The sequence below is a fragment of the Schistocerca gregaria genome, chromosome X (genome assembly GCF_023897955.1).
Source record: "Schistocerca gregaria isolate iqSchGreg1 chromosome X, iqSchGreg1.2, whole genome shotgun sequence".
Taxonomy (NCBI): Eukaryota; Metazoa; Arthropoda; class Insecta; order Orthoptera; family Acrididae; genus Schistocerca; species Schistocerca gregaria.
Window position 1 is genome coordinate 836,822,579 of NC_064931.1, and position 25,834 is coordinate 836,848,412.

General features: G+C 40.7%; 1 protein-coding gene and 1 long non-coding RNA gene across 2 annotated transcripts in view; one reads left to right on the forward strand and one right to left on the reverse strand.

Moving 5' to 3' along the window:
• The window catches only part of LOC126298455 (uncharacterized), a 1,052,314-nt gene that overhangs the window by 377,297 nt on the left and 649,183 nt on the right, over positions 1 to 25,834 (reverse strand). Inside the window, exon 4 of the mRNA XM_049989787.1 lies at positions 20,574 to 20,707. Within this exon, the coding sequence (XP_049845744.1) occupies positions 20,574 to 20,707 (134 nt within the window). The remainder of the gene's footprint in view (positions 1 to 20,573; positions 20,708 to 25,834) is intronic.
• Positions 1 to 25,834, forward strand: part of LOC126298457 (uncharacterized) — a 180,049-nt gene that overhangs the window by 102,865 nt on the left and 51,350 nt on the right. The window lies entirely within an intron of this gene.

Sequence of the window (25,834 nt, forward strand, 5' to 3'; positions counted from 1 at the left end):
TGACTATAGTGAATTGAAGGAAGGCCTGCAGAGGAAAGGATATGAATGCACAGATCGGTAGTTAAGCCTCAATGTATAGAAATTTAGAGTTTATTCGACAAAGTAATAAGTCATATTGACAGGGGAGCTCAAACTGATCCCATATTTCTAGATCTTTGACATTGTTGCTCACAAGAGACTTCTAACTGATCCCATATTTCTGGATCTTTGACATCGTTGCTCACAAGAGACTTCTAACAAAATTGGGTGTCTGTAATATTACCTCAGTTTTGCGACTGAATTCGCGACTTCTTGTCAGAAAGTTCACAACACGTAGTAACTGAGGGCACATTATCGAGTAAAACAGAAGTGGTATCCAACGTTCCCCGTCTTACAGGCCCTCTGCTGTTTCTAATCTATATATGCGATTTAGGAGACATTATGAGCAGCCCTCTTAGATTGTTTGCCATTATTTACAGTTTGTTAAAGTCATCAGAAGACAAAAACCAACTGCGAAATGACTTAGAAACGATATGTGTATGGTGTGAAAAGTATGACGTCATCCACATGAGTACAAAAAGAAATCCGTTAAATTTCGGTTACACGATAAATTACACAAATTTAAAGGCTGTCAGTTCGACTAAAAACCTAGGTATTACAGCTATGAACAACTTAAAATCGAACGATCACACTGACAATGTTGTGGGGAAAGCAAACCAAGGACGTCGTTTTATTGACTGAATGTTTAGAAAATGCAACAGGTTTACTAAAGAGACTGCATACACTACACTTGTTCGTCTTCTATTAGAGTATTGCCATGCAGTATGGGATTCTCACAGGACAAGATTCACGGAGGACATCCAAAAAGTTCAAAATGTTATCTAGAAATAAGGGAAGTGAGAGTCAAGGATATGACAAGCGAGTTGGGATGTATACCATACATGTTGATAGCCTGTGTGGAATCTACGGTTAAGCTCATTTTTATTTCTGAAGGAGTGTACATTTAAAGCCTCCATTGTACTTCGGGGTTTGCTCTTATTTTATGGCTCCACAGAATTCCATGCATTTATTTGTGATACTGTGCGTCCTATTGCTTCTTTCGCGAATTAGAATAACACACACTATTTTTGACACTTTTTGACCCTTCACCGTTATATGGTGTCGCAGTTGTCATTCACATAATTCATTTAGTCAACCTTACGTCACAAAACTCTTCGAGGGATATTATGTTACTGCTCCTATCAGACTGGTGTATGGGCATTAGTGTCATTCTATTCCACTGAATGTTTCGTCATTGTTATTTGGCAACGTTAACCTAGAAGTGGTAATAAAAACTGTATTTAGTGGGTATGTTAGGCTATTTATGTCTTTCCTCATTATGCAATTTTTGATCTAAATTGTTCGCGAAAAACGTTTGTTTCTTCTTTCTCTCCAGTAGTGATCGCTCATTAGTATTTGTAGGACTGAGTCTGTTGCAACGTGGTATGTTTATTATAGCTATGAAAGAGCTTTAGTGACACACAGGCCACTAATGTTGCGTCTGACTGTTTTTCGTCGACTCACAGCACTGTCTATAGCGCTGATGGCCTATTCAGTACAAAAAGCACATCAGCAGTATTACTGTATTGTGAACCAGAAAAATCCAAACATCAAAGGCATGTGTAAATTCCAAGTTACACTTCGTACAGACGGAATGGTTACCGTGACGTTCACTGAACGTTCGCTAGTCCTGTATAGCAGTTTTTTTTTAAATAGCTGCAAACAGTAACAACTCTGCACAAATGTACCAGTTGTAAAGTTTATACAAACGTTGTCATACATATCAAAGAGGCACACAAAACCAGAGAGCCAACATATTGAACACAAAGCCATCGCAACGTTACGTAGCCTTTAGTGACTATGTACAGTTGAGTTAAATAACTATACTAAATACCGGGCAGGGATATTATAACTATTACTATACATTTTATTTTGGCCAGATCTATGTTCTTTATGCAGGTGTATACCATCAGTTACAGTTTATGTGGTTCACAAACTAGAGCTGTTAATAGCATTATTAAAATACATACCAAACTGTCTTCTATATGTATATGAACAACGACATCAATTCTGTTGCTGTAGCTGATCATGAGTTTAATGCTATTAAACATCTAAGGTCATCGGTCTGCTATGTCACGTTTGTAACTAATAGCTCCTCCAGGTCACTTAGAGTGTGTAACTGCATGCACTGTTAACATGATAATACAGTTTCCGTAATTTTAAAGCTATAAAATTCGGAAATGTCTTACAAGGGAAATGAAACGTGCCACTGAATGAATGAACATTCCAATTGCTGCGCTGAGTGGCCGCACGGCTATGGCGCCATGGCACGGATTGCGAGGACACTCCCACCGGAGGTTCGAGTCCTCCCTCTGGCATGGGTGTGTGTGTGTGTGTTGTTCTTAGCATACGTTAGCTTAAGCTAGTTTAAGCAGTGTGCAACTCTGCGGACACACACACACACACACACACACACACACACACACACAACAATTCAATCAATTTGCACGTCACTTTCCCTGTGGAATTAGTCGTAAAATATTATTTATCTTTAACTGTTCGTCGATTTACTTTTACAATTTAATGTAATTATTCTAATTACGATTTTTGTGATCAATTGGAACATTAAACTGCATATTCGAAAACATCTCTACTTTTCAAAGATGGTGAATTTACGTTAGGTAAGAAAGAAACTAATAGCATCATATGAAGAAAGCTCAATTCACTACATTGTATCGTTGGGTGCCGAGGTGTGCACATTGTAGTCTTCGAATGAATGCCGGCTGGCCAGTAGCTGTTGTAATTTTCCACGTTAATAGCTGCCACGCTGAGGAGCACGGCCGGCAATTGAAGCCCTCTAACAACCGTGCGTAGATGAATGTTTGGCCTTCCACTCCCGCTGAAGCCTGCGGTGCGAACGTACGTGTAAGGACTTGCTGCAGTGTCATATTCAGTTATTCAAGTGGAGTGGGCCGACAATGTATTGTCGCAGAGACATGACAATAGATACGTAGGCGTTATAACCAGTAACAGCCAGGAGTTAATTTTGCAAGGAACTTTCGAACGAATTACAGCGAATGAACCCGATATAAGATTTAATCTTTTAATTTTATGACTGTTACTACAGCTTTGACATTCTGAATTTCAAACTGCTGTTTTGCGTATTTTCGATTTTCATTCGAATAAATTAGCGCGAGGGAAAGGAACGATTATTTCCTGCTAACATAGAGCTGCATCCGGTCACCAGGCGAGTACAAAATACGAAAAGAGCCGGTGGTGTGTTGTTTAAGCATCTAAAATTATTTAGGGGAAATCTCTGGAAACCCACATCTGGCTAGGAGGGTGTGTTTCCCAGAACTAAACTTGCACTCTGCCATCTACAGAGGCCTCGAAATTAATTTGCAATTGTCTATATAGTATGCGCACAACACACCACGTCTATACTAGTTTTATGCTGTAACATGAATAACAATGTTCGTTTGATTGCTCACGTCTCACATTAGTCCTATAGTAATAACAATCGCAGCCTTTATTCAACCTCTAAGTGAGGTACGATGTATTCGTTACGTGAACCCACAGGAATGTACCAAATTTGTTGCAAATTTTAGGGGTTGTTCATCAATATTGTGGAGTAGAGGGTAAACATCAGGGCATGGTCATATGGATCAAATGTCTAGAAGAATATCAAGGTTTGACAATAGCAATATAAAAGTGTACAAATCATCAAATATTCATAACCATAATTGTATATTGCGCTGTTAGAGACAGTGACTCGAAGTACAGAAAATGGGAACTAATTCGCAGGTGAAAATGGCCCAAAGAGCCTTTTGTAAACTAAATACAACTTTAAATACGACGCTTGTGATGTATCTAAAACGAAATGTTTACGGTCAGGGTGTGTTGCCAGGTTTTACTTATTTCGGTGAGATATTGATTTTGAGGAAGGAAAATCGCCTAAGAAGTGAGGGCTTTCTAGTGAGGAGGGTACAGAAGCATACAAGGAATTACAATGAGAGATAGGAAAATAAGGATTGGGATTAATTAACAGATTGAAGTGGGGGAAGTATTTACGACTCAAACAAAAATAAACCCGAGATTCTCAGGACATATATTAAGACGAGTGGTTGTTCGATGAAAAAGGGAAGTAGAGTGAAATGTGTAAAAAATGAATGAGAAAGTGACCAAATTGAAAGTGGGTAACGTAAAACACAAAAGTTACAGGAACGTGTAGCTCAAGACCACAGTCCGTGCAAAATTCCTTCATTCACAAACAGATTTGTAACTGCTGTAGTTAGATTTGTTGACAGGATTTTGGAAATTGCCGTGCATCAGGGAAATAAGCGAGATACTACAGCGATGAATTGCACAATATTACTCCAGAGTATGGAATTCTTATCATGCTGGCTTGACATCTAACACCGAACGAACTGAGAGACGCGATGTTTTGATCGTTACAGACCAATACAAAACAGATCAGTATGCAAGAAAGATGTACGTTAACTTTACAAGGTAACTTCTCGAATAAAGTTGAGGATGTCAAGCGAAACACTTTACTTAACAAACCCTTAACTTAAAGAATCGGTATTAGAAAAACGCTACAAAACTTTACTGCCTGCATTGCACGATAGCGTGCTTAGAAGTAATGCCCCCTAATTTTTTACTCCGTTCTCAATGTCTGCTGACGTATTACGTGTCATACATATTACTTGGTCAACGTTTCCGCTTCCCTGGCGTAAGTTGCAACCCTCTGCCGCTAGATGGCTCCAAACTGTAGGGTATAACATGGCGGTGTGAGAAACAGCGTGCTGTAATCAATCGAGAAACTGAAAACACGCATTAGAAGAGTTAGACCACGCATGGAGCACTCTCTCCTTGAGCATGATAATTACAGATCATACAAGAGCGCTGCGACACCTGTAACTAAATGATGCCTTCGGTTCGCTATCCGCGATCATCCCCCATACAGTTCTGACTTTGGCTAAACCAGTTTTAATCTGTTTCCTAAACACAAAGAACACCTTCGAGAACTTCAAATTGGTAACTATTAAAATGTGCACACAGAGGTGAGATCGTGGCTGCGTCACAACAGCCAAACATTCTACAGTGACGGTGTCAACAAATTGGTTTCTCGTCTGGAGAAATGTGTTCGTCGACCGGGTGAACATGTTGAGAAAGAAACATGTAGACACGAAGAGTAAGGATGTATAATGTTAATAAAATTAGTTTTATTTTAAAAGCTTTAAGTGTTCACATAAGAAATTCGGAGATATTGCTATACAGCGCGCCCTCGTAAATGAGATGTAGGTACCATTAAAATCGGGTAATAGAGATCAGAGCACGAACGTAGGCATAGTGACACACCTTTTACCTCCCGCGGTACGTGAATGGAGCAGGACGGACCTAAGGTACTATTAGTTCGACTTACAATCCACCTTGAATTTTATGGTGGCGCACACTGAGGTGAAAGGTCATAGGATAGCGGTATGCAAATCTACAGATGGCGGCAGTATCGCGTACACAAGGAATAAAAGGACGTGTACTGGCGGAGCTGTCATTTGTACTCACGTGATTCATGTGAAAAGGTTTCCGAATTAATTATGACGGAAAAATGAGAATTAACATACCTTGAACGCGGAATGGTAGTTGGAGCTAACGCGTGAGACATTCAATTTCGGAAATCGTTACGGAATTCGAAATTCCGAGATCCGCAGGGTCAAGAATACCAAATTTAAGGTATTGCCTCTCACCGAAAACAGCTTAGTGGCCTAGAAGTGTAATGTGATGCGAATACATAGAAAGATAGGTCCCTTATCATTTCGCTACAAAATAGCAGGTCAGCAACTGGAAGCAGTTAATTCCATAAATTATCTGGGAGTACTCATTAGGAGTGATTCAAAATGGAATGATCATATAAAGTTGATCGTCGGTAAAGCAGATGCCAGACTGAGATTCATTGGATGAATCCTAAGGAAATGCAATCCGAAAACAAAGGAAGTAGGTTACAGTACGCTTGTTCGCCCAATGCTTGAATACTGCTCAGCAGTGTGGGATCCGCACCAGGTAGGGTTGATAGAAGAGATAGAGAAGATCCAACGGAGAGCAGCGCGCTTCGTTACAGGATCATTTAGTAATTGCGAAAGCGTTACGGAGATGGTAGATAAACTCCAGTGGAAGACTCTGCAGGAGAGACGCTCAGTAGCTCGGTACGGGCTTTTGTTAAAGTTTCGAGAACATACCTTCACCAAAGAGTCAAGCAGTATATTGCTCCCTCCTACGTATATCTCGCGAAGAGACCATGAGGATAAAATCAGAGAGATTAGAGCCCACACAGAAGCATACCGACAATCCTTCTTTCCACGTACAATACGAAACTGGAATAGAAGGGAGAACCGACAGAGGTACTCAGGGTACCCTCCGCCACACACCGTCAGGTGGCTTGCGGAGTATGGATGTAGATGTAGATGTAGATGAATTGGCGTGAAATTGTCAGTGTTAGCAGACAAGCAACACTGCGTGAAATAACCGCAGAAATCAATGTGGGACTTAAGACGAACGTATCCGTTAGGACAGTGCGGTGTGGACTATGGCAGCAGACGGTGGACGTGAGTGCCTTTGCTATCAGCACGACGTCGCCAGTAGCGCTTCTTAAGGGTTCTTGACCTAATCGGTTAGACCCTAGATGACTGGAAAACAGTGGCCTCGTCAGATGAGTCCTGATTTCAGTTGGAAGGAGCTGATGGTATTGTTCGAGTGTGGCGCAGACCTCACAAAGCCATGGACCGAAGTTGTCAACAAGTCACTGTGCAAACTGGTGGTGGCATAATAATGGTGTAGGCCGTGTTTGCACGGAATTGACTGGGTCCTCTGGCCCAAATGAACCGGTCACTGACTGGAAATCAAAGTGTTCGGCCACTAGGAGACTGTTAGCAGCCATTAATAGACTTTAAGCCAGCAGAAGAATATTCTGGACGGTTTGAGCAGATGATTTGGCTACCGAGATGGTCAGATATGAATCCCATCAAGAATTTACGGGACAAGAACAAGAGGTCAGTTCGTGCACAAAATCATGTACCGGCAACAATTTCATCTACATCTACATGGCTACTCTATAAATCACGTTTAAGTGCCTGGCAATGGGTCCGCAGTTTTGGACAACTATAGAGGCAGCATGGCTCAGTATTTCATCAGGACAATTCGAACGACTTGTTGATACCATGCTATCTCTAACTGCTGCACTACGCCCGGTCAGTGGTGGTCCTACACGATATTAAGAGTTATCCCATGGCTTTTCTCAGCTCAGTGTATATGTAGATGTAGACGTACAGTGTTCTCTAAAAATGTAAATTTACCGTAACTTCTATAAGTGGCAGCTTCCACCTGGAAGTCATGCAACCAATTTGTTTCTACCAACAAAGGAGACACGCCAAATGTTCAGTGTATTTTATGAATAAGCAATCGTCAGCACACCTCCTGTCAGCATAGCCACAAATCAACGTCACTGCAGTTGAGGTTGCCAACCTGTCGTCCTTAATTCATTAACCGTCCGGTCTCTTCATATTTCATTTATAGTTATTTACGTGATATGTTTCTGTTGTCTGTACTGTATGTTTCTGGCTCGACAAGTAAATAATTATTATTTCAATATTTACAAGCAAAATTACATTTTTTTCCCTTCAAGTTGTAACTGTTTTGAGGAAGAGTAAACGACACCGTAACCATCTTTCTACAAATACCATGGAAGAAAACGAATTTGGATATTTTGACCAAATTCTTAATTTATAGCCTAGTGTTTAAATTTGTGCAACCAATTACGCACGTGCTGTTGATATTCGACACAGCGAGAACAGTGAATCAGTGATCACACAGACGTGGCTGCATGACTGAATACGGCTGTAAGCAGCAGTACAAAGAAAAGCAAGAAGACCTTTATGTCTAGCAAGAGCGACGAGAGACAGAATTCGGACTACCTGACAGGACATCGCGAAATGTTCATGTCCAGCATTGACAATGATGAGCATCAATGGAAAAAAGGTCAACATAGCTGAACACGTTTTAGACAAGTATGCTGGCAGAGTTGTGAGGAAGCTGCTACGAAAACAAGTACAGGATCACTGCTAAATTTATACGTAGCCGAGGTCTCACAGGCAAACCAAAACTTAAAGAAGTAAAAATTTGCGTAAGAAGGCGAGTTCAACGAATACGAGGATGAATATCCATCTACAAACGTTATACAAAATCGTAAGAATTTCTGGTCATACGATAATTCCACAAATGAATCGAAGCTATCTGATCATGCACCCTGTGACCATAATGGCACTGAAACATGAAATCACAGAGGAAAGTCCGAAATAATAACAGTCTTTTTCAAAACCTGTTAGACAGAGGAAGTTCCGAACTTACCACTGTAGCTCCGCCTTTATATGGCCACACGAATGACAAAATGACAGATATTGAAATAAGTGACCAAGGAATGGAAAATCAACTGAAATCGCTCAACAGAGGAAAGACCACTGAACCTTATATGATACCAGTTCGATTCTACACAGAACATGCGAAAGTACTTGCTCCTCTTTAGCAGCATTGTGCCCCATGTCCCTAGAGCAGCGAATCGTTATTAATGATTGAAAAAAAGCATAGGTCGTTCCGGTATTCATGAAATCAGACTACATGCTTATATGTCTGAAGTCAGTCCGTAGTAGAATTCAGCAAACTGTTTTATGCTCGCGTATTATCACATGTTCTGAGACATCGAGGGATCACCAATTTAGTATTGGAGGGCAGCGTGGAGGGTAAAAATCGAAGAGAGAGACCAAGAAATGAATACACTAAGCAGATTCAGAAGGATGTAGGCTGCAGTAGGTACTGGGAGATGAAGAAGCTTGCACAGGATAGAGTAGCATGGAGAGCTGCATCAAACCAGTCTCAGGACTGAAGATCACAACAACAACAATTATGACATTTTTGGTGACCAAAAATCTCTTCTTTAGGAACCAACGTGGGTTCCGAAAACAACGATCCTATGAAATCAGCCTCGCTCTGTTCGTCTACGAGAACCAGAAAGCAGTTGATACAGCCGTCCAGATAGAAGCCGTGTTCCTTGATTTCTGAAGCTCATTCGACGGCAACGAAGAGTTTTTGGTTAACAGAACACAGCATGTCATCCTGAGCCGAGAGAGGTCTTCAGATGTAAAATTTTCTTTGGCCATGCACCAGGGGTGTGTTGTAGGGCTATTAATTTTGATACAATGTATAAATAACCTATCAGATAAAGTCGGAAGTTAAATGAGGCTTTTCGCGGATGATGCTGTTGTATACAGAGAAGTCACGGCATAAAGAAAGTCGTAGAAAAATGCAGGAAAACCTGCAGAAGATCGACTCTTGGTGGAGGGAGTAGCTATTGACTCTCAACATAAATGTAACTTGTTGCGAACACGTATGAAAGACGCTTGATTGTAGAATTACAAAATCTCAAAACAATCATTGGAAGCAGCTACTTCCATAAAATATCTAGGAGTATGATTACGGAACGGCAGCATAAAATAAATCGCTAGTAAAGCAGGTGCCAGATTATCATTCATTGGGAGGATACTCAGGAAATGTAATGCGTCAACAAAGGAGCTATATTACAAATCACACGTTCGACCAATACTTGAATACTGCTCGTCAATAATGGATCCGTACCAGATAGGACTGGTAGAGAAAACAGAGAAGATCCAAAGAATAGCAGCACGATTCTTTAATGGTCATTTAGTAAGAGCGGAAGTGTCACAGATATGCTCAGCCATCTCCAGTGGCAGACACTGTAAGAGAAGCGTTCTGCATCACCGTGTGGTCTACTGTTCAAGTTCCGAGAGCGTATGTTCCTAGGATAGTCAACAGATATATTGCTTGCATCTACGTATGTCTCGAGGAAAGACGATCAATATTAAATTAGAGGGGTCCGACCCCACACGGAGGCCTACCAGCAATCCATCTTTACGGGAATCATGCACGACTGGAACAGGATAAGAGGGAAGTGATATGGATACAGAAAGTAACCTCAGCCACACACTCAAAGATGGCTTCCGGAGTATAGATGCAGATGTAGTACGTGATATTAACTGGAAGGCCCGCCCTTTCCTATTACCCAAGGAAACTCGAGAGCTTCGATACTCTGAACACGTGCAATGGCACGTGTTAAGATTACTTCGTCATACAGAAAGGTTGCCCTGCCGTCGTACATTCGGTAATAAAAACTTTAGGGGACGGATGTGGACAGACTAAATTATTCAGGATTTAAGGACACCACATGAGAGCATGTTAACTACCGCCACTAGGAAGATTAAGTAACGAAATAGAGATCACTGATATTGGTGCACTCGAAGGTATAAATAACTGATGTAGTTGAGTGATAATAAATATGTCTCTACAAAAAATTGTGTGCTATTCAAACGCAAGATTATTAAATCTCATTCCTTGAACATTAAAGAAACGAAAACACAATGAGTTAATGAAACTGCTTATCTTGGAATGAAATTATTTAAGGACATGAATTGTGCTACTCGTGCTGTCGTGGTTGGTATTGGAGATCCCAAAGTCATTCAGCCCATGCAATATAAATAAAAAAGAGGAATTTTCTACTATCGTTCTGAATAACAGAAAATTAGAACGTAGCAGTAGTATTAACTACTGCTTTACACGAAGTTCACAGGTAGTATGAATTTGTTAATTGTTAAATTAATGGTGCTCTCAGGACTGGAGAATTCTGTGAAAATTCAAAACAATCTGCAGTCTGCAGTTCTGTATTAAAAATAAACTCCATTTCTAAACTATGTAATCGTCGTTGGAAAAAAATTTATACGGTCCTGGGGGAAACACTGTTTTAAAACATCACCAGATATTATTGTGAATGAAATTATAGAATGTGATAATTTGAAATTATAAATTGTTACTGATAAAGCCATTGCAAACTTTCTCAAGTTCGTAGCGAAATATTCTTTCATGAATGACAGAACATTTGTACGGACACCAGTTGATGTGTTTCATGGAGATTAGTGGAGTTACATATTCTAGTTGTGACTGAAACTTTTATTGTTTTACCTTTCTCAACCAAACTCATCTCACAATCTGTGACGTAGCCCATTTTAAATTTTCTTTATATTCACCTTATTCTGTCTGCAATAGGTTTTGGTGTTTAATGAAGTACCTTTGTTAATTAATTGCCCCTTCGACTATATATGCAAATCATCATGTTCTGCGATGGTGACCTTGTTTATTAATTTAATGTTGCTTACCTCCCTCTTATTAAATAAATTCTTACATCCACTTTTATAATCTCCTGTCTAATGTGTTTGCTTCTTTTTATACTTCTTTTCATGTTTACTTTTCGCTACATAATCACTTTAAACTCTAAAGTGGTTCAGCAATGTGGCATCTTGTATAATTTCCTTATTGACTGATATATACCGGCTGTATGTTTTAACTTGACACATCTAAATATCTCGAATACGACGCATCGTACGAAAAAAAATATTCTAGGCGAACAGTTTGCGTTTCCAAAGGGGACGTCTATCTGTGCTACAGCCGGCCACCTCCTAACGGCCCATTATGGGCAGCCAGGCTCAATCAAATTGTATTTTCAAATGGGAACCCCCATTGTAATGCATGTTCGGATTCTGCGCCAAAAGCCGGAAGCGGTGGTCTCGCGGTTCTAGGCGCGCAGTCCGGAACCGTGCAACTGCTACGGCCGCAGGTTCGAATCCTGCCCCGGGCATGGATGTGTGTGATGTCCTTAGGTTAGATAGGTTTAAGTAGTTCTAAGTTCTAGGAGACTAATGACCACAGCAGTTGAGTCCCATAGTGCTCAGAGCCATTTGAACCATCTGCGCCAAAAAATACGTGTGGCTCACTCAGCCCATTGTTTTCCATTCGTGGTAGATGGCACCATAATCGGCATATATCAAGTGCGCCTGTTTCTGCAATTAAGAACGGGAAGATTGGATTCTACATTTCATTTACGATCTAAACGTAACCCTTTCTATTGTAACGATTGATATTTATGTGCGAAATTTACTTCAGTCTTGCAAATTTGATAGTACAGTACAATAAGTTTATCCATTTCAATGTATGGTGAGAAATTATGATTAGCGTGTCCAAGAATAATGACGTGGACATAATAGTTTTCTGCTCCCATCGGGATGCGTGATATATATGAGTCTCCTTGCCTCTCACCATTGGGGTGTTCGATGAGCCCCTTGCGTGGGATGCGTGATTTCGGTGAGTATGCACTTCATGGACATTTTGCTTTATTACAATGGCTGTGGTTTTCATTCCGCCGGTAGAAGCGCGGCAACCAGCGTAAGATTTACTGAGGTTGGGTAGACACACTCACCGGAATCAGTTACCTTAATGGCGGGGTCAGAATTCAGCCACCGAAATCAATCATTCAGATGGTTTGAGGAGTCACCACATGCAACCCCGTTGCGAACAGAAAACTACGGTACCATAAGAGAAACTTATTTGTTAAAAATATCAGAAACATCAATATCTAGCGATGTAATTTGCACTGTACAATCACATTTGTAACACTCAACTATTGTTTGAACATCAGTATCAACCATTAGAATACACAAGTTGACATTTACATCGTAAGTGAAATTTTGAATCAAATCCGTCGGTTCCTAATTGCAAAAACAAACTCGATAGACCATAATCATTAGCAGCGCCATCTACAAAAAATGGGAAGTAATGGTTCTAGTAAACCGTATATATTTTTTGACGAAGAATCAAAATATGCATTACATTGGGGTGGGGGATGGGGAAGGTTCCAATTGAAAATATTCGACCCCATCTATGCAGGAGGGTTGGCCAACATTACTAATACCAACTCTCCACACAGACATTTTTCGTACAATGCGTCGTTTTCGAGATATTCAATTGTCTCAAGCTAAAACACTCATCATGTGTACTGAAATATATTTTATTTTTGCGAGTCGCTTTGCTATTTTCATTGCTTCTGTATCTATCCATTAGGAGCAACACATTATTGTTTTCGGCAAAATCTTTTTAAATTATTATAGTTGTCATTTTTGCTTTTCTCCATTAAAATTCTAACTTCGAATCTTTTACACCTGACAGTGGTATTTCAAAAATTCAGTGGCCTTGAGAGAAATATTCTGCTTCCTCGTTATAATGTGAACAGGTTGGAGCCAAAAATAGATTATTTACATAGAATATTAAGGGCGAATCACCTAAAACTAACACCGCAAATACAACTGTTTCGGGAAATGAAGACGCCATTCATATGCAGATTTCACAGATTGGTATGGTAGGCAGAGACATGTCTTTGCAGCCCATACAAAGAGTGTTATAAGTTTTTTATGTGTATTTTTTCACAAAGGTTACAAATGTTACAGTGAAACAATGGTTGTTGACAGTACCACAATCAGATTAGGGTGAATTACAACGACACTTGTGTTTGTTGTAGGAATCTAGTGCAAGTAGTTTACGAGATATCATACTTCGAACATTGTGAACTTAGGCAGATGTTTGTTCCACGTGGTAACACAGACGAATTATAATGTGCAACCCTACACAGATGTTAACATTTATCTCGAGTCGTCGTGTTCTTAAATGGAACATTGCCTAGGACAAACGAAGGTGAATACAATACTTCTGTGGTGTCTGACAAGTAAAGAACCAATGTACCCTCACAGCCCGTTTTTGGGGCCCTTTAGCTACGAGCTGCTAAGCACTTAAGTCGCTCTGTAGTTGACGTTTGCAGTTTCTGTCTAGCGGTGAAGTGTGCAAAAGGTCAAAATGATGTGCTGAGGTTATCCTCTCGGCTCGTTGTTTGCGTAGGAACTCAACCTTATACTTGTAAGTCGTTGCTGCGAAACTGAAGGCGGGACCGGCACCCTGGTCATTTAGTCTCTCTTTGTAGGTTTACCTGTGCCTGTCAACGTGATAACATTATCATTTTGGAACAAAAATTAAGATAAGACTATTTGGAAAAAAAACGATAATGCGACTTGAATTGTTTATTGGTTACTTAGATTGAGCATTTTTGTCTACTTATACTTTCTTTCCATGAACGTTGTTACATTACATATCCCTTAGCTGCGAAATAAATTTAACTGCTTAGTTTGACGGATGAATGTTTCGTCTTTGCGTGCTTTGCGACTTATTAGGAGTTTGCTCGACATTACTATCTCTGTTGCGCATTAGTTTTACCAGGCATTGAAGGATGAAGAGGAGGACATTGTAAAGCGATAAACTCATTTCGGTTACCGTTCATACCGACAAGAACAAGACAGTCGCCGTTGTCGGCAACTACGATGGAGCCATTAAAATGACTTAACGCAAAATTTTGGGCTCAGATAAATTATTTAGCATAACTGTTATCCATCCTCCATAAGTTTGTAGCGTACGGCGTACGAGTATTGTACGAGCATGTGCACAGCCTCACAAGAAAAGACGGCAAACGAAATACAGAAGGAGGACCTATTCGAAAAGTCACCAAGAAGCGAAGTGTGCACAAGGAGAAAGAAAATTATTTTAGAACGTGAGTTCCTGTCTTCCGTCGTTAGTATCTGATACTGTTAATTACAAATCACAGCTTAACTAATTCATGGACCTTCGGACAGATCCTGAGATACTGTGTCAGTGCTATGGAATGTTTGTTAAATCGCGTGTAGGATGTAAAGGAGCCGTAACGTATTCAACAACCTCGCCAAACAGTCAATATACTGACCATCTGATGGCGCGTTTTAACGTATTGTCAATATTAGATCTACTGAGGTCCCGAAAATATTCTCAGTATTGTCAATGCATACAAAGTGTGTGAAGTCGAGTATTGATGGTTTGCGAATATGCGCCATTCCGATGACAGTGCTTCATGGATCAGCCACACGACGTTAAAACATGCACTTTATATATTTTCCAGTTCTTCTTTGTACACATCATAGCTCAGATTCAGTTTCCCATGTAATTTTTTAATGCAAAAAAGTTTTTATAGGCCTACGCAGGGTTAGTCATTGTATTTGCCACTTTAGGATAGTCAGAGGAGAACTCACTATGGCACTACTTTCTTTATTAATTTGGAGCACCAGCGTCAGTACAAGCTTCCAGTTTGTTGTCATGAAAGGCCTGCTGCACACATTCTAGCATTTCAGCGAAAACTGCTGTGCATGTTGCAGTAATACGGCGCTTCTTATCACGTGGTGTCTTTGGTATGTTGTCGAAGACATGTCTTTCAGCTTCCTCCACAAAAATAAATGCAATGTCGTCAGATCTGGCTAATGAACCGGCCATGTATAGGTCCTCTTAGTCCACTCCATCGATCTGGACACAACGCTTTATGACATGCAATCGTAATTCATGCACTATTGGATGGACAGCCATCATGTTGATACCACAGGTTCCTTCTAGTCTGAAGGGGAACGTCTTCGACCTTCTGTGGAAAATTTTCCGTTAGGAGGCTGAGACACGTGTCCCAGTTCAGCGTTCCCTCTAAGAAAATGAGCTTATGAGAAGACGGTGCCCTGTCCCAGACCACACTTTTGAACTCCATGTACGCTAACATTCCACCTAACGAAGCAAACGAGGTTTGTAAACAGGCCTGTACTGAACGTTTCTGAGATTTACTTGGTCGTGATTAGTAAATGTTGCTCCCTCTCTAAACAAGATACTTGACACGTCCTGAGTATTATGTCTTAGTGCCCACGTACAAAAGTTCAAACAATTCGGAAAATCATTTCCATGCAGCACTCGATGAAGAGAGATGTGATAGGGATAGAGCTTATGATAATGGAGAAAGCGTAGTACACTTGCCTCACACATGCTCCTCGTGCAAATACGTGGGAACTAATCTGCGGATCTACTGCTAAAGCAGCCAGAACATTAATTTCGCCCACCTCTCCAGTCGCACGTTTCGTTCCGCTACGCATTTTAGGAGCGACGCTACAACTTCCACGTAATTGTTTGAAGAGGTGTACAGATTATATACATAGGATATCTTTCTGCGCACATGATACATGAACAAACATCATTCCTCCTAGATTCACCATAAACCGCGAGCGTGTCTACTTTTTCCTCTTTAGGAAACACCATCTTACAACATTCATAATGAGATAACTAGTAAATTTCTTACACTAGCTTCCTACAAAAAATTCCACTGACATTCTCATTTAGGCTACTTTTAGAATTTAACTGTCAATAGGCATTCTCCCATTAAAAAATTGTAGCACTTGTAAGTAACTGCACTCTCTTAAACGTCTCAAAATCTGTGCGTCGGCTGCAAATACGCGTCCTTACCTACAATTTTAATAAACCAAAACCACATACCGATAGCTCCTCTCATGTCCAAAATATTTGCGGTGGAAGAGTAAGGTGATTCACTCTGTATTTTCTTTGTACTAAAAGTCTTCTCATTCTGTCTGACATTCCAGACGACATTTCCAAAGATAAGTTTTGAACATGTCCGCCACCGGTAGCTGATATGTCAGCGCGACAGGATGTCAATCCCAAAGGCCCTGGTTCGATTCCCCGCTGGGTCGGAGATTTTCTCCACTCAGTGACTGGGTGTTGTGTTTGCATCATCATTTCATCCCCATAGACGAGCAAGTCGCCGAAACAACGTCAAATCGAAAGACTTGCACCCGGCGAACGGTCTACCCGACGAGGAGGCCTTAGTAACACGATATTAACATTTTTTTAATTTTGAACATACAATTAATTCTATAAAAAACACATGTAGCATCACGAGTTTTCATTAATTAAATTCATCATAAATTGATATTTGGTGAGGTAGACCCGAAAATGCAACCTTAAGATGTGTAATAGAAAATTTTAACGGAAGATTCCGTGCTAAAGGATTCTAAGCACCTGAATGTTACAAGGAAACTAAGAAAAATGATTTAGAAGGTGTAGAAAGTGGGAGGCAGTACAGCTTAATTAATTCAGATGGTAACAGGAGAATATATTTTAACCATGTGATAGCATAATAATGATGTCATCATCGAGATATGGAACAGGAATACGTTCGACTATGAACACCAGAGTAGAGCACAGTCGATTACTAGTGGCTATAGATTAGTCTGGAGTTGAGCTTATTGGTTCGTTATGATGAAATGTTAAGCTGAAATTTCTAAACCACTCAACAACAGTCATATGTAATTTTGTAAACTAATGTTAGATTCCCCCCCATGAACCATGGACCTTGCCGTTGGTGGGGAGGCTTGCGTGCCTCAGCGATACAGATGGCCGTACCGTAGGTGCAACCACAACGGAGGGGTATCTGTTGAGAGGCCAGACAAACGTGTGGTTCCTGAAGAGGGGCAGCAGCCTTTTCAGTAGTTGCAGGGGCAACAGTCTGGATGATTGACTGATCTGGCCTTGCAACATTAACCAAAACGGCCTTGCTGTGCTGGTACTGCGAACGGCTGAAAGCAAGGGGAAACTACAGCCGTAATTTTTCCCGAGGACATGCAGCTTTACTGTATGATTAAATGATGATGGCATCCTCTTGGGTAAAATATTCCGGAGGTAAAATAGTCCCCCATTCGGATCTCCGGGCGGGGACTACTCAGGAAGATGTCGTTATCAGGAGAAAGAAAACTGGCATTCTACGGATCGGAGCGTGGAATGTCAGATCCCTTAATCAGGCAGGTAGGTTAGAAAATTTAAAAAGGGAAATGGATAGGTTAAAGTTAGATATAGTGGGAATTAGTGAGGTTCGGTGGCAGGAGGAACAAGACTTCTGGTCAGGTGACTACAGGGTTATAAACACAAAATCAAATAGGGGTAATGCAGGAGTAGGTTTAATAATGAATAGGAAAATAGGAATGCGGGTAAGCTACTACAAACAGCATAGTGAACGCATTATTGTGGCCAAGATAGATACGAAGCCCACACCTACTACAGTAGTACAAGTTTATATGCCAACTAGCTCTGCAGATGATGAAGAAATTGAAGAAATGTACGATGAAATAAAAGAAATTATTCAGATAGTGAAGGGAGACGAAAATTTAATAGTAATGGGTGACTGGAATTCGAGTGTAGGAAAACGGAGAGAAGGAAACATAGTAGGTGAATATGGATTGGGGCTAAGAAATGAAAGAGGAAGCCGCCTAGTAGAATTTTGCACAGAGCACAACTTGATCATAGCTAACACTTGGTTTAAGAATCATGAAAGAAGGTTGTATACGTGGAAGAACCCTGGAGATACTAAAAGGTATCAGATAGATTATATAATGGTAAGACAGAGATTTAGGAACCAGGTTTTAAGTTGTAAGACATTTCCAGAGGCAGATGTGGACTCTGACCACAATCTATTGGTTATGACCTGTAGATTAAAACTGAAGAAACTGCAAAAATGTGAGAAATTAAGGAGATGGGACCTGGATAAACTGAAAGAACCAGAGGTTGTACAGAGTTTCAGAGAGAGCATAAGGGAACAATTGACAGGAATAGGGGAAAGAAATACAGTAGAAGAAGAATGGGTAGCTCTGAGGGATGTAGTAGTGAAGGCAGCAGAGGATAAAGTAGGTACAAAGACGAAGGCTGCTAGAAATCCTTGGGTAACAGAAGAAATATTGAATTTAATTGATGAAAGGAGAAAATATAAAAATGCAGTAAATGAAGCAGGCAAAAAGGAATACAAACGTCTCAAAAATGAGATCGACAGGAAGTGCAAAATGGCTAAACAGGGATGGCTAGAGGACAAATGTAAGGATGTAGAAGCTTATCTCACTAGGGGTAAGATAGATACTGCCTACAGGAAAATTAGAGAGACCTTTGGAGAGAAGAGAACCACGTGTATGAATATCAAGAGCTCAGATGGCAGCCCAGTTCTAAGCAAAGAAGGGAAGGCAGAAAGGTGGAAGGAGTATATAGAAGGCTTATACAAGGGCAATGTACTTGAGGACAATATTATGGAAATAGAAGAGGATGTAGATGAAGACGAAATGGGAGATACGATACTGCGTGAAGAGTTTGACAGAGCACTGAAAGACCTGAGTCGAAACAAGGCCCCCGGAGTAGACAACATTCCATTAGAACTACTGACGGCCTTGGGAGAGCCAGTCATGACAAAACTCTACCAGCTGGTGAGCAAGATGTATGAGACAGGCGAAATACCCTCAGACTTCAAGAAGAATATAATAATTCCAATCCCAAAGAAAGCAGGTGCTGACAGATGTGAAAATTACCGAACTATCAGTTTAATAAGCCACGGCTGCAAAATACTAACGCGAATTCTTTACAGACGAATGGAAAAACTGGTAGATGCAGACCTCGGGGAGGATCAGTTTGGATTCCGTCGAAATGTTGGAACACGTGAGGCAATACTGACCTTACGACTTATCTTAGAAGAAAGATTAAGAAAAGGCAAACCTACGTTTCTAGCATTTGTAGACTTAGAGAAAGCTTTTGACAATGTTGACTGGAATACTCTTTTTCAAATTCTAAAGGTGGCAGGGGTAAAATACAGGGAGCGAAAGGCTATTTATAATTTGTACAGAAACCCGATGGCAGTAATAAGAGTCGAGGGGCATGAAAGGGAAGCAGTGGTTGGGAAAGGAGTGAGACAGGGTTGTAGCCTCTCCCCGATGTTATTCAATCTGTATATTGAGCAAGCAGTAAAGGAAACAAAAGAAAAATTTGGAGTAGGTATTAAAATTCATGGAGACGAAGTAAAAACTTTGAGGTTCGCCGATGACATTGTTATTCTGTCTGAGACGGCAAAGGACTTGGAAGAGCAGTTGAACGGAATGGACAGTGTCTTGAAAGGAGCATATAAGATGAACATTAACAAAAGCAAAACGAGGATAATGGAATGTAGTCAAATTAAATCGGGTGATGTTGAGGGAATTAGATTAGGAAATGAGACACTTAAAGTAGTAAAGGAGTTTTGCTATTTAGGAAGTAAAATAACTGATGATGGTCGAAGTAGAGAGGATATAAAATGTAGACTGGCAATGGCAAGGAAAGCGTTTCTGAAGAAGAGAAATTTGTTAACATCGAATATAGATTTATGTATCAGGAAGTCGTTTCTGAAAGTATTTGTTTGGAGTGTAGCCATGTATGGAAGAGAAACATGGACGATAACTAGTTTGGACAAGAAGAGAATAGAAGCTTTCGAAATGTGGTGCTACAGAAGAATACTGAAGATAAGGTGGATAGATCACGTAACTAATGAGGAGGTATTGAATAGGATTGGGGAGAAGAGAAGTTTGTGGCACAACTTGACTAGAAGAAGGGATCGGTTGGTAGGACATGTTTTGAGGCATCAAGGGATCACAAATTTAGCATTGGAGGGCAGCGTGGAGGGTAAAAATCGTAGAGGGAGACCGAGAGATGAGTACACTAAGCAGATTCAGAAGGATGTAGGTTGCAGTAGGTACTGGGAGATGAAGCAGCTTGCACAGGATAGAGTAGCATGGAGAGCTGCATCAAACCAGTCTCAGGACTGAAGATAACAACAACAACAACAATGTTAGATTGTCTTAGCAGCTTTCATAATACTGACGGAGTCATTGATCCACAAAATGCGAGCAGCAGACGTCCTTGATACTCACAAGCTTGCCGTTGATGTACCAGAGGATGTTGGCAGGTGGGTGCGAAGGTGCGGCAGTGCACGTGGCGACCACCTGGTCGCCTGGGTAGTAGGACTCGCGAATGCCGTCCAGAACGGGATCTGCACGCGGGTTACCTGCAACCAGACATCACACATCGTTATCACCAAAAGCACGAAAACTATAGAGTCACAGTACATGTTGTTGGTGAACGAGACGCTACTGAGTTGTATCCGCGGCGGCCTATTGCATTATAAATTAATAGACGTCTAATGGATCCGTGGCGACCTATTGTATTATAAAGTAATAAACGCTGAATTGGTATCTGGAAGACGCTTTGTTGGCGCTATTCTTTGTCTTACGCTACATTTCACCATTTTTACATCTACATCTACTTGATTACTCTGCTATTCACAATAAAGTCCCATGCACAGGGTTCAATGAACTACCTTCAAGCTGTCTCTCTAGCATTCCACTCTAGAACGGCGCATGGGAAAACGAGCACTTAAATTTTTCTGTGCGAGCCATGATTTCTCTTATTTCATCGTGATGATCATTTCTCCCTGTGTAGGTGGGTGCCAACAGAATGCTTTCGCAATCGGAGTACGAAAGTGGTGATTGAAATTTCATGAGAAGATCCCGTTGCAACGAAAAACACCTTTGTTTTAATTATTGCCACTCCAATCCACGTATCATGTCTGTGGCACTATCATCCCTAATTCACGATAAGACAAAACGAGCTGCCCTTCTTTGTACTTTTTCAATGTCATCCGTCAGTCCCATTTGATGCGGATCCCAGACTGCACAGCAATACTTCAGAATAAGGCGGACAAGCGTGGTGTAAGCAGTCTCTTTAGTAGACCTGTTGCACCCTCTAAGTGTACTGCCAATGAATCGCATTCTTTGGTTGGCTCTACCCACAAAATTACCTATGTGATCGTTCCAATTTATGGTATTTGTAATTGTAATCCCTAAGTATTTAGTTGAATTTATAGTCTTCAGATTTGTATGATTTATCGCTTAATCGAAATTTAGCTAATTTCTTTTAGTTCAAATGCTTCAAATGGCTCTGAGCACTAAGGGACTTAACATCTGACGTCATCAGTCCCCTAGAACTACTCAAACCTAACTAACCTAAGGACATCACATACATCCATGCCCGAGGAAGGTTTCGAACCTGCGACCGTAGCAGTCGCTCGGTTCTGGACTGAAGCGCCTAGAGCCGCTCGTCCACCGCGGACAACTCCATAAATCGCTGTCTTTGAGGTACTTCATAATGTTCGAATACAGTATATGTTCTGAAACCCTACTGCAAATCGATGTTAGTGATATGCGCCCGTAATTCAACGGATTACTCCTACCTCCCTTTTTGGGTATTGGTGTGAATTTAGAATTTTCCAGTCTTTAGGTACGGATCTTTTTGTTAGCGACCGATTTTATATAATTGCTAAATATGAAGCTATTTTATCATCATACTGTGAGAGGAACCTGGCTGGTATACAATCTGGAGCGGAAGCCTTTATTAAGTTAGTTAAGCTGCTTCGTTACTCCGAGGATATCTACTTCAATGTTTCTTATCTTGGCAGTTGTACTTTATTGGAATTCAGGAATATTTACTTCGTCTTCTCTGGCGAAGGAGTCATGGAAAATCGTGTTTAGTAACTCTGCATTAGTGGCACTGTCATCAGTGACTTCACCGTTGTTATCGCGCAGTGAAGTTACTGATTGCGTCTTGCCGCTGGTGTGTTTTATCTATGACCAGAATCTGTCTGGGATTTCTACTAGTTTTCGAGGCAGAGTTTTTTTATTATTGAAAGCATCTCGCATTGAAGTACGCACTATATTTCGAACTTCTGCCAAACTTTGCCAATCTTGGTGTTTTTCCGTTCTTTTAAATTTGGCGTCCTTTTTTCGCTGCTTCTGCAGCTGTAAAAGTACAACAATTTACACATTTTAAAATAAAAATCTGGCTAACTTTGCTATCGTGTTATTCTATTTCACAAGTGAAATTTACATAATTATTTAATTAATGTGATTTAACAGTTTTCCACTTTTAATCAATTGCCGAAAATATTTACTTCTGCAAGTTAGTGTAATTTGGTGTCTCTCATTTTTAATGCGGAACGAGACGTTCTTTGTATTATTCTCATATCAATTATTCGCGGTATATTTATTTTACTGTATTTCAACTTTAGGTGTCACGGTGCCTGCAGTTTTCTTACCCGCTCTCTGTGAAATTTAGAGCATTTTCGTAAATTTCTTTCCGCTTTGAGATCGTTATTCTTTACCTACCAACATGTATCGGTGATACTCTTCCACATCATATTCACTCTCTTGATAAGTAACATTTATGAGTATTAAATAATCGCCATAAGATGTAGGTGTCGGGAGTTTATATTTAACGTTTACATATCAGCTCAGACTTACATCTTTTACTAATGTTGCAGGAACACTCTCGTCTAAGGTTTCATGTTCTTCATCTTATTTCCTTTCTCTAATTTTCATTCTGCCATGGCTTGTAGGTTCCGTCACTCTCGTACGTTTAATTTACACCATTATTTCCTTGTATTGTGTCCGGTAGATGTGCCTAATAAGTGTGACGTCTGATTACTGTCACACGCCTAGCATAATGCTTAAATCACTAAACACCGCTCTCGGCAGGCTGTTTATGAGATAAGTGGAATTAAGTTGCTTATTATATTAGAACAGATATCTGAGTGATATACAACATTTGATAACGATTAATCCTACTACGTAATATCTGTGGATGGTTAAGCAACAGAACAGGTTATAAATATAGAATATAACACATCATACATCTAGCACCCTCCTCTCTACATGTTTCACTAACTTGTACAATATACCTGACGAAGGCTATTCGTAGGCGTAACTCAAATAATAAAGTGGAGAAAATGGCGAGAAGAATCACAAATTCATATATAAGAGTGTTGACAGCTGTTAAATATCTGTATAATTTGATTCATTTACATCGTTCAGGCTTTTGTAGATCAACTTTTAATACATTTATGTTATTCAGATAATGAAATAATCATGGGATACCTGCTATTATTTTAGTTACGTGTGCAACGACCTTGAAAACAACACTCTCTGCAAAAAGTTTATACTTGAACATCAGATGTGAATAAAGCCATTTGACCACTCAGTGAGAAGCTAAATGCTCAGTTATAAACATAAAGGTGCTCAAAGTGGAATGGAATTCCATTTTTGTGAGGAATATAGTGCGGACACTGTACTCGTCTGCACATCGATTCATCCGATTCGATGTATGCAAATTCTCAAGCTAGACATAAGAGTATATGTGTTACGTTTTTGTTGGAGCCCCATATTTTTAAAGGGATTAAAGAAGTGTTGGAAGTAAAGTAACTTTCAGTGGATGTAGGTGTCAAACCCTGATTATATCGCGAGATCCATGGATCCAACAACAGTTCAATAGTTGACACCAACATTCTTCAGCCTCAATAGCTTCATGAATATCCATTTTTAGCAAAAGAAATCATGTTTACTCAAACATTAACATATCAGTCATCATATGTGATTTCGTTGATTATCATACATGAACGACGAAATTTGTTTATTTATATTTGTCTGCAACAAAACTGATATTTATAACTATGGTATTTATGAGCCGAGGTGGTGGCACACTGGTTAGAATTAAACATTCGTTACGTGAGACGATCCCTATGGACAACGAGTGATTGTACGGCAATGAAACTTTGTGGAAACTTCCGTAAGGACATTTGGAAGAGAAATAACAGATAGCCCACTGAAAGAAACACATTTTGATTTCCTCATGAAAGAGTAGCTGATGTTGGTTCCGTGCCACGTTTACATTCCAGGTTATAAACGTTCCTCAATGTGACAACCATCTGCATACACAGCAGCCTGGAACGACATAATATACTGCTCTACTGCTACGCAAAACGTTATGAGGTGGAATATTGGCTACCTCCCTCGCTATGCTCATCGTCAGCCTGCAACGTCCCCCATTCATGACACCTGTCCTTCAAGCAACTCCACTGCCAGAAACCACACGGGTTCAGATCTAGTGATACTGGTGGCAACGCAGCTTGGAACGATCTGCGAATGATTCGGTTTTCGCCGTAAGTGTTATGGAGTAACCGAGCGACAACAAGAGCAGTATGTGTTGGAACTCCACTGCGTGTCAAAATAGCAGAGTCCAAAAGACATCTCTCCAGTGGAAAGGGAATCACATATTAGCAAAGCAGATCACAGTAATGTGTGCCGATCAAATAGCATGTCCTTGCTCCTTGGGAACCGTTCACTAGGCAAGGGAACTTCATGAACACTCGTTGACAGTGACGATCCCCAAATGCGACAATTGTGAGTTTTCACTGTCTCAGTGAGCGCAAAGTGTGCTTCAGCACTCCATAAAATATCCAGGGGCCACACGTCGGCAACTTCAATTCTTTCTTTCTTTCTCTGGGCCTTTGTCCCACTTCAGCGTGGGGTCGGCCTTGTTATTACGTATTTGGCAGTGTTAGTTAGAGGGTGTGGCCGGACGCCCTTTCTGCCGCCGCCCCGAACCCCCCAGGACGTAAGTAGTGTACCCCTGCTGTCTGCATATAGTGTAAACCATGAAATAGTCCTAACGTTTTCGAATGTCTGTGAGTCATGTAACTGAGGTGGAATATGGGGACCAGCCCGGTATTCACATAGCGGGATGTGGAAAACCGCCTAAACACCGCATCCAGGATTGTCCGCATACAGGCCCCCGTCGTTAATGCGCCGGGCGGATTCCATCCAGGGCTGGCGCACCTAACCGAATCGAACAAGCAGCGCATTAGGGGTCTCTGCTACCATGGCGGGTTTGCAGCCAACTTCAATCCCTGCACGAAATGCAATTAGAAAGTCTACTAGCATGTCTGCGTCACTTGGCAATTGTTGAGAGTAATGTGACGTATGCACGGATACCATTTCACAATTGTTCGCAACACATTTCGAACGATGGAGTGCATATTTCAGCTGTCGCCTCACAGCGAGTACACTGCTTGGAGATCGCACATTGTGTCCAGCATTCTCAACCATGGCAACAGTAAATTCTTCAACAATTTGTGGCGCAATTGGCTGTCGGCCTCTTCCACGAGCAGTTCCCAAATCGCCATTTAAGTCGAACTAGCGAATCATGTTGTTCAACTCCGGTGCACAAAAAGGCCGCTCGGTATTCCTTTCATAAGTCGATGCCCGTGAAGGGCAGTAGTACTACTGCTGTTGTTTTCATAAAA